Genomic DNA, 9,618 nt, shown 5'->3' on the forward strand with positions numbered 1-9,618 from the left:
ACAAGTAATATATTTTGGCGCTGAGATGCCGTACGAAACTGGTTGATGCATGTATTACTAGTATCCATACACTAAAGGAAATGCCTAAGGATTTTTCCAACTTTTTTGGTGGAAGAAATCATTTACCACAGAGAAAAGGAGAGCAAAAACTAATATATGCTTCTGTCAGGTAGAAGAATATGAGTGACTTGGAAACTGTGCAACAAGAAAATTTCAATCTCTTGAGAACCGACTTTTCTTCTGGTCCCGATCCAGGGGGATCAGATTCACATCCACCTGATCTAATGGAAGATTTAGCTAATCGTGGAGAGAGTACGGAAGAAGACCCACTGCCAAATTCTACCCCACAGAAAAACCATCTTATGCTAGCAAACTAAAAGGGAATCTTGCTCCCTGGTTATATTGGAAAGAGGAGGATGATGATGTTCTTGCGGCCATGGATCTGCATATTGAAGAACTATCTATCAGTGAATCGGAAGCAGTTGACAATGATTCAATTCCTACAATTCAGATTGATAAGGATACAAGAAGAAGAATCTGTTATCCATGGAGATAGTGTTTAATTGGGAAAGTCATGGGCAGAACAGTGAACTATGGAAAGAACCAATCTTTTATGGAAGCCCCGAGGTAATCTTCAAATTCTCGATTTGTGTTTGGATTTCTTTTTATTTAAATTTGATGATATTGAAGATTTAAAAAGAGTTACGTATCAAGGACCTTGGTTCATTGGAGGCCATTTCCAAGCCATCTAAGGCCTCTTTAAATTCTTTGATTTTATGGGCTAGAATAGGGAAAGCGATTAAAGTAGATATCACCACTGATAATATATCCAGAGGCAGATATGCAAGGATTTGTGTTGAAATTGATTTATCAAAACCCTTATTACCTCAAATTAGGGTGGGTAAATCAATTCAAAGGATTGAATATGAAGGAATTCATAACCTGTGCTTCAATTGTGGTATGATCACTCATAAAAAGGAATCATGTCCTTTGATCAAGCCTAACCAATGTGATAGTTCTGAAAAAAATGGCAATATGGGGAATACAGATTCTGCTAATGTTACTACAACTAAAGTCTCAGATGATTATGGGCCTTGGATGGTGGTGGAGAATCGAAAGAGTCGCCGGAGAAACCCAATCCATGGAAAAGAAATTACTAAAACATCTTACCCAGAGAATCGTAGAATCAATGAAAATCACCGATCCAACTCAGAGTCGGCTAGACATATGGGGCTGAATCAAGTACAAGTAACACCACAACCCCTGAATCTGTTTTCTATAGACTCAACCAGGCTCTTGGTAGAGACATGGATAGTAGAAGACTTGCTGAAAGATGCAATAGAGAAGGAGAAAGCTCCATGGGGACCAGAATTTCAAAGGTTAGTGAGACATCAGTGGCCAATTCTTGTGAGGATCAGGAATGCGATAAATCAAATGGAAGACTTTTATTCAAGAGTTCAGGCAAGAATGAGGATGGTAGGGGAGGAAGCGCATGTGGAAGAGGAGGAACCACCAGTGCAAAGAAAGGAGATCAAATCAATGATAGACCAAATCAATTTGCCTCGGGACAAATGGGTTACTCTAGCACAAGTAGTCCGTTCACATGCAAGTCAAGCTCCACCAGGGACAGGATGCGCCTTAAAGGTTTGGCCCGCGGATTGCGTCCTAGAGCAAATACTACCTCCAACAATCAAGACACCAGCATTAGTAAGAGGGCCAAGCGGACTCATGAGGTTCGAGATGGAGATATTGACTGATTGAGATCCTTCCACAGTGGACAGAACATTCAGGAACTCGATATGGACAGGGTTGGATCCTGCGAAGATGGAAGAAGGAATGCGCAGGCTGAGGAATCAACAAACTTGCAATTGGTCCATGCTTCCAATGGAGGAGACTCACAACTCGCAATTCAACTCATTCCCAATGAAGGTAATGATGTGGAACTGTAGAGGGGTGGGTAAACCCTCTTTTGAAATTGTAGCTCGTGATTTAATCCATAATTACAAGCCTACAATTTTTATTATCCTTGAAACTAGATTGAGTGGTGGTCGTGCTAGAGATATTGTTCAAAGACTTGGCTATAACAGTTCTTTAATTGTTGATGCTTTGGGTTTTTCTGGGGGTTTGTGGATGTTATGGAACAAAGAAGATGTTGACATCAAAGCCACATCGATTTCTCGCTGGGCTATTCATGCTGTGGTTAATGTCCAAAGAGTAAAACCTTGGACTCTCTCTTCAGTCTATGCTAGTCCTAATCCAATCCTCCGTGCTGTTGTCTCGGATGAATTGAAGAAGGTCTCTACCCTTGACTGTCCAATTAGTATTTTGGGTGACTTCAATGTGCTTGCCAAGATTTCAGACAAAAAAGGTGGTGTCATACCTTCTTATAATCATTTAAGAGAGCTGAATGACCTGATGAACACTTGCAACCTCATTACCAAAGATGCTGCTGGCCCTAAGTTCACTTGGACCAACAAGCAAATCAATGGCAAGAATATTCAGGAAAAGCTAGACAGATTGCTTACTAATGATGATTGGAATTTCTTATTCCCCAACTGCCAGGTATCTCATCTTCATTTTTTCAATTGTGATCATCGAGTATGGTTGACACAAATCCTAAAACTAGATTTCGTCCTAGACCCTTTAGGTTAGAAGCTGTTTGGCTTCAAGACTTTAGGTTTAGGAATCTAGTTAACAGTACTTGGTCTCAGCGTGATGGGGATGATTCTGATATACCTCTTATTGATAAGTTTAACATTCTCGCCACTGAGGCTAAAATTTGGAATAGAGATGTCTTCGGTTGTCTTCATAAAAATGATACTAATGCTAGAATGCGTTTATGTCAAGCCCAAGACCAGCTTTCCTCTAATCCTTCTCTTCAGAACAAAGCCAATGAGGCTTCTTGTCTAAAGGATTACATTGATAAGGTTAAGCTTAAAGAGATTTTCTATGCCCAGAAATCTCGAGTCCAATGGTTAAAATGTGGTAATCTAAATACCAGATTTTTCCATCTGTCTACCATCATTCGTAGACATCGTAACAGAATCAGTTGTCTTAAAAATGATTCCGGTTCTTGGGTGGATAATGAAGAGGGAATTGAATTACTCATTAATGACTATTTCAAAAATCTCTATCCTTCTAAATTCCCTTCGATTCCAGATGATTTATGTGGCTTGCTTCCTAAAGTTATTTCCGATAATGACAACAACTTCCTTACCAGGCCAGTAACTGAAGAACAAATTGTCAATACTGTTCTCCAAATGGGTCTTTTAAAATCCCCGGGTCCTGATGGGCTTCAGGGCATTTTTTACAAAGACTATTGGGATATTATAGGTCCTTCTGTTGTCAGTATGGTTAAAAAGTTTTTTGAAAATGGTATCCTTCACCCAGATATCAACAAAACCTTTATAACATTGTTTCCTAAAATCAGTAACCCTTCCCACATTAAAATTTTTCGTCCCATTAGCCTTTGCAACTTCAGTTACAAAATTATATCTAAAATTTTGGCTAATAGGCTGAAAAGTTTTCTGCCCAGATTCATCTCCCCGAATCAGAATGCTTTTGTCAAAGACAAATCCATATTTGATTCCATCCTGATTACAAATGAGATTTTTCATTCTTTTCAACATAAAGAGGGTTCAAAGGCTTGGATGGCCTTAAAGATAGATTTTGAAAAAGCATTTGATTGCCTTGAGTGGGATTTCATTTATAAAGTTTTCAAATCTTTGGGGTTCAATGATACTTGGATCAATTGGCTAAAGCTTTGTATTTCCTCTGTCTCTTTTCAAGTACTTTATAATGGTGCTCCTAGTGATCATTTTCATCCTTCTAGAGGCATTAGAAAGGGGGACCCTTTGTCCCCTTATATTTTCATCTCCTGCCTAGAGGTTCTCAGTAGAATGATTAACAATGGACTCATTAGCAAAGACATTACTGGGTTTAAAATTTGCAAAGGTGCTCCAATAGTGTCTCACAGTTTCTATGCGGACGATACCTTGATTTTCTTAAAGGCTACTCTCAGCAATGTCAAAGGGATCAGAAACATTCTAGAATTTTTTTCTAAATGGTCTGGGTTATCCTTTAATGCTTCTAAATCGGTTGCGGTGTTTTCTGAAAATTTACCTAAGAGACTAGCTAGGAATTTAAGTCGTAGTCTCCAAATGAAACTTAGTGATAAACCCGGGAAATATCTTGGAATCAATATTCAATGGGGGCGACTTAAAGGGGATGATTTTACAGAAGTTCTTTTAAAGCTTACAAACAAATTGTCTGGTTGGAAGAACAAAGCCCTTAATTTCGCTGGTAGAGATGTTCTTATCAAAGCAGTTTTGGATCCTTCATTAAACCACATTATGTGTGCTTTAAGAATTCCGAAATTCATCCTTGATAAGGTAGACAAGCTTAGAAGGAATTTTTTGTGGCATAAGAAAACCGGACCAAAGGGTTACATCCTATCTCTTGGGATGAAGTTTGTTGCCCTGTCAGGTACGGTGGACTGGGTATTAGAGATTTGGAGTTCCATAATTTTGCTTTCCTTGCAAAGACAGCATGGAGAATTGCTTGAAATCCTTCTTCCATTGTTTCTTCTTTATTTAGGGCTAAATACCATTATGGTAAGACTTTCTGGGATTCTTGCAATCCAAACAGGGCCTCTTGGTGTTGGTGAAGTATTCTCAAAGGGAAAGAACTCATTAAAAGTAGTATAAAATGGAGGATTGGACAAGGTGATAAAGTTAATATCTGGTATGATAACTGGTGTGGCGACAAGCCAATTGCCAGTGTGACTACCAACAACTTTCAACACCTTAATCATCTTAAAGTTGCTGACATCATGGATACCTCTACTGGTACTTGGAGCTTGAGTTCAATTGAAAATATTATTCCTTTGGATATTCAAGAAAAGATAAAGGCTATCCCTATCTCTTGCACAGGTACCTCTGGGGATAAAATGATTTGGCCTTACTTTTGCAATGGCCAGGTAACAGTGAAAAGTTGTTATAACATGCTCTGTGAATCACAACTTAATAGTTCTTACATTAACAAGAAATGGTCCTCATTTTGGAAAATTCGTTCTCCAGCTCATATAAAACACTTTCTTTAGTTTATGCTGCATCAGAAAACTCTTGTCAGAGCTAATCTTGTGAAAAGAGGTCTGGATATTACTGATCAATGTCCACTTTGTTTAAAGAAGACGGAAACTATATCCCATCTTTTTTACAGTTGTGAAAAAGTTATACCCATCTGGAATTCTATTAGACAAGCCTATAATGTTGTTGTTCATGGGAATTGCATTTCTTTAAATTGGTTTATCAATCTCATCCACTCCAAGGCAAAATAAGATATTGTCAACTGGGATATCATAATTCCTTTTATCCTATGGAACATTTGGTGGGCAAGAAACAAGCTAGTCTTTACAGGGTCTCAATTTGATTGGAAGTATATTGTGGAGAATTTTTATAACTCCTCTAGAATATATTCAAGCTACTGCAACCAATCATAACATAAACCCTAAACAAGTTATTCATGTTAATTGGTCTCCTCCTTCTGATGGCTATATAAAACTGAATGTAGATGGTGCCTCAAATGATCAAGGAAGTGCAGGCTGTGCTGGAGTTTTTCGCAGAGCTGATGGGAGTTTCATGGCTGCCTTTTGCAAACATATTTTTCATAACAACAATAATCTGGCAGAACTGTGGGCTGTTAGGGATGGCTTAAAGCTTGCTAAGGACCTAGGTATAAAGAAAACTGCAGGTAGAAAGTGACTCTCAACTTATTGTAAATCTGTGTAATCAAGTTAGTGAGAGCTCTTGGTTTTTTGATAGTATTAGGTTTCAACATCAGTACAGGGAAAGCAACTATGCAGCAGACTTTTTGGCCAAAAAAGCTGCTAATGATATGTATACTGAAAACTGGGCTCAGAACCCCCCTGACTTTTTATCGCCTTTTTTGCTTGATGATGTTATGGGGAGAGCCTTCCCAGGTTTGTAAGGCTCTAGTTTCTTGTTAATGCATTTCCATTACCAAAAAAAAAAAAAAGGAGAGCAAAAACTATGGGGGAGATATTTTCCCATCTTTAAAGAAAGTTGTAAAGAAAGAGGGAAATAGAAATGGGATCTTCGTTTCTGATACAAGCCGGGTGGATATTGAAATCAATAGTTTGTACTCTGCATTATCTACTTATCAAATTAAAGAAATATAAATACATGGTATAATCATGATCCGGTAAATTGTTGAAATTTTCATCCAAGTAAATAATAAAATTTAAATTTGCAACTGGTACAAAATTATTTGTCTTAATTTCCAACCACAAAAATCTGATTTAAGGTACCGAGTTTTGGTACGATCATAGAAAGAGTACAAGTATGTCCAATACGTTAAAAATGTTCTAAGTTTTAACAACGATGCTGCAGATGAAATGGAGAATACATATATCTTTATAGTTACTGGAGAACAGAAATCAATTTAGATTTATCATAAATCAAGATTGAGTGATTATCCCAAAGATTAGCGGACTAGATTTTAGTTCAAAGGAGAAACATCTATTTCATGGGTGATGCGAGGATTAATCAAGAATATTGATGACCTTATGCATAGTTTTTTGAGGACGTTCAGAGATACAGAGAGGCTAACTCTGTAGCAGACTACCTGGCAAAATCAAGTGCAGCATAGAAAGCTGAGGGTGTGTGGCTTTCTAGTCCTCCGATCTCAATTTTTCAGCAGATGGGTGATGATTATTTAGGTAGAGCTTTTGTGAGAAATGTCTTGATGAATGCTTAATTAGTTTCTTTGTTTGTGTGTTGTTTATTAGGCAAAAAAAAATAAAAAATAAAAAGAAAAGGACTTGATTTTATTACCTATATTATATCGGTTAACAAAAAAATTATTTATCATTATGGCTTGTATTTAACCCAAGTATCCAACCACATGTAGGGAGTATAAGTTTTTAGATATACCTAAACACTACACCATATCTAGGTTTTCCTAACAATACGTTTCCTAACTAGTTTTATTTTGCTAACTCAAGAAATCCATTGTAATTCTAGTAACCCATTTAAAGAGTTACCAAATTAAGGAATAGTTACCATAATTAGAAATTAATTCATAAAAACTAAATAACTATTCAAAGTGTGAGATCATTAGTTATACATCCCTAACACACTTTCTACTAAATCACTATTAGAACTATTCTTACCCAAAATTAAATGTCTACTAAAATCAACCCCATGTTTATAACTCTTCATCATTTTTATTAGTAACATACTTGTACATTGCTAACACAATGGAAATTTATAAAATGCAAAATAGAATTTTAAGAATTTATAAGTCTTTTGTTTGGAACTAAGTAATGGGGCTAGATCCCTGGAATAACCTAAACCAGGAGTAAATATTTTAGGAATCCAAAATTTCAGTCCAGATATTTCGCATGCACTGTCGACGGAACCAAAGTTAGCTACCAAACTCGAACACAACATAGACTTGGAAAAAAAATTCCATCTCCTTCTGCACCTCAGATTGCAATCCATGGGAAGAGAAAAACCCAATCAAACTCAAATGATCCTTCTTCGAATCAGACTCCAATTAAAGAAAACCCCATCTCATTATTATGGTTTCTCTTTACTCATCAATTTCAGGGAATTTGAAGAGATGAAGGTGATTTATTTCTGGTGAAATTCGTTGGTTGTTGTTGCTGGTATGATTTCTCTTATTCTTATTTTTCTTCTTCTTCGATTACTCTTATTAAGTTCTTCAGTTATGAAACTAGGGTTTAAAGGGATTTTTAAAATTGGGGATTTATGATTGTTGAATCTCTCTTTTTTTTTTTTTTTTTTTTTTTTTTTTTTTTTTTTTTTTTTTTTTGTTTAAGGTGGTTATGGTTTAAGATGAACAAAATATGGATGAAAAGTGGGATATTTTTGTGAAGATTAGATAGTAGATGTTTTTATACTTCCCTACTGCAATTATGAAATTAAGAAAATAATTTTTTGATTCGTGCAAAAACCCAATATATTTCATTAGCACTATATTATATAGTCGCAAATCTTTCTTTCAACAATTCGGAGTGACAAATTGTCTCTCTATTTAACTGACCAGAAAAATAAATTCATGTTGCAAATTTTGATAGTTATTTGTTGTCAATCAAATCTTAATTTGTACATTTTCTGTCATACTTTGCAGGTTGATTCTCGAAAGCTTACATCTAAAGTCAGATTCCAATAAGCTTTTTGAGTGGGTTACCCTGTACCAGTCCAGTTTTCTTTGGTTGCTGCTGAAGCTGGGGAAATAATTATGATCATGGTCAGTTCTTATTAAAAGTAGGCTCTTTGTTGTATTTTCCCAAGTGTTTCAGCTTTCTTATTTGAAAGATTGCAATGTAAATTGATACTTTTGGGCTCAAATATACTGAATATGAACATGAATTTGTAGTTTCACCAACATTCTTGTTCTAAATTTGCACTTGAGAAGAATTTGATTCTGGCATGATATGAACTGCAGCGATATTTTCAGGTCAGCGGAACCTTAACTTTTCAGGTAGGCTTTCAGATGAATCAATTTCTGTAGATAAAGCCATTCATTGGTGTTGGAAAATATCTATTTAAACTCATAAAATTTGTGTTTGTTGAGATTTGTATGTGTTTTAATAATCAATGTCACAGGGATTTGCTGTTGTTTCTTGTTTATTTTTCAGATGATTGATGAAACACATACCGATGGAATACCTAACCAATGCTGACTGGTGATTCCTTGTATTACTATCAAGTGCAGGACATTACTTTTTTCCATCTTCCTGGATATTTTAATTGCATTTGCCTATGGAACTCTATTCAAGTGTATTCCTGTGAAACATATGGTTGTAGGTCTGCATATAATGCTCTCTTTCCTGTTTTAAAGTTGATTATATGTTTTGTTTATTCACTAACTAAGTATTTGTTTGATTTTTGCAGGAAAATATGGAGTGGCTTTATAAGTTTTAGAACTTAAATTGGTAAATACCCTGCCATTGAAAAATGCCTTGACTCACTAGATTAATTATCGATTGTTTATACTTATGCATAATGTATATACAGGCTAAAAAGGAAGATTTGGTAGCCGAGGCTGCTCGAGGGCTTGCTTGGGATGGATGGAAATGTAGAAAAGATGGAAAAGTAAACCCTTTAGCAGTTGAGAAATATGTGAGTATGCTTGACAACTTTGAATGAAACTCGTAGTTTACCTGTTTTATTTTGAAATTAACACTTGTTGTACAATGTATGTTAAAGGAGCAAATAAAAGTCGCTAGAGCTAAGAGAAAGGGTTTAATCAATGCATGATTGGTATCTGCTTAAAATTTTGAGAATGATGAAATTGCTAGAGTCTTTGGCCCTGACAAATGCAAAACTAGTTTATTGGGTTATTCCCCACTCATATCGAAAAAGCAAGCCTTATATGCAAGTATTGCAACCGCAGTCATGGCAGCAAGCATGAACTTAGTGAATAGTGCACCTAGGAATGACAATATGGACGAGACTGTCCTGCAAAAGCTTACTGCACTACTTACCAATGTGAGCTTTCAGTTACATGCTCTGTTTTCATTGATATATTAATGCACATAATATAGCTCATTTATACGTCAAATTTAAT

The 9,618-nt window shown here is 36.0% G+C and overlaps 1 protein-coding gene across 1 annotated transcript; it reads left to right on the forward strand.

Moving 5' to 3' along the window:
* On the forward strand, window positions 1-6,126 carry LOC113304322. The gene is made up of 2 exons (XM_026553402.1): window positions 1-2,562; window positions 5,572-6,126. Exons 1-2 carry the CDS (start codon window positions 1,825-1,827, stop codon window positions 5,713-5,715), a joined length of 882 nt encoding a protein of 293 aa, XP_026409187.1. The 5' UTR covers window positions 1-1,824; the 3' UTR covers window positions 5,716-6,126.
* Window positions 6,127-9,618: the final 3,492 nt, after the last annotated feature.

This window comes from Papaver somniferum, chromosome 8 (assembly GCF_003573695.1).
Source record: "Papaver somniferum cultivar HN1 chromosome 8, ASM357369v1, whole genome shotgun sequence".
Lineage (NCBI taxonomy): Eukaryota > Viridiplantae > Streptophyta > Magnoliopsida > Ranunculales > Papaveraceae > Papaver > Papaver somniferum.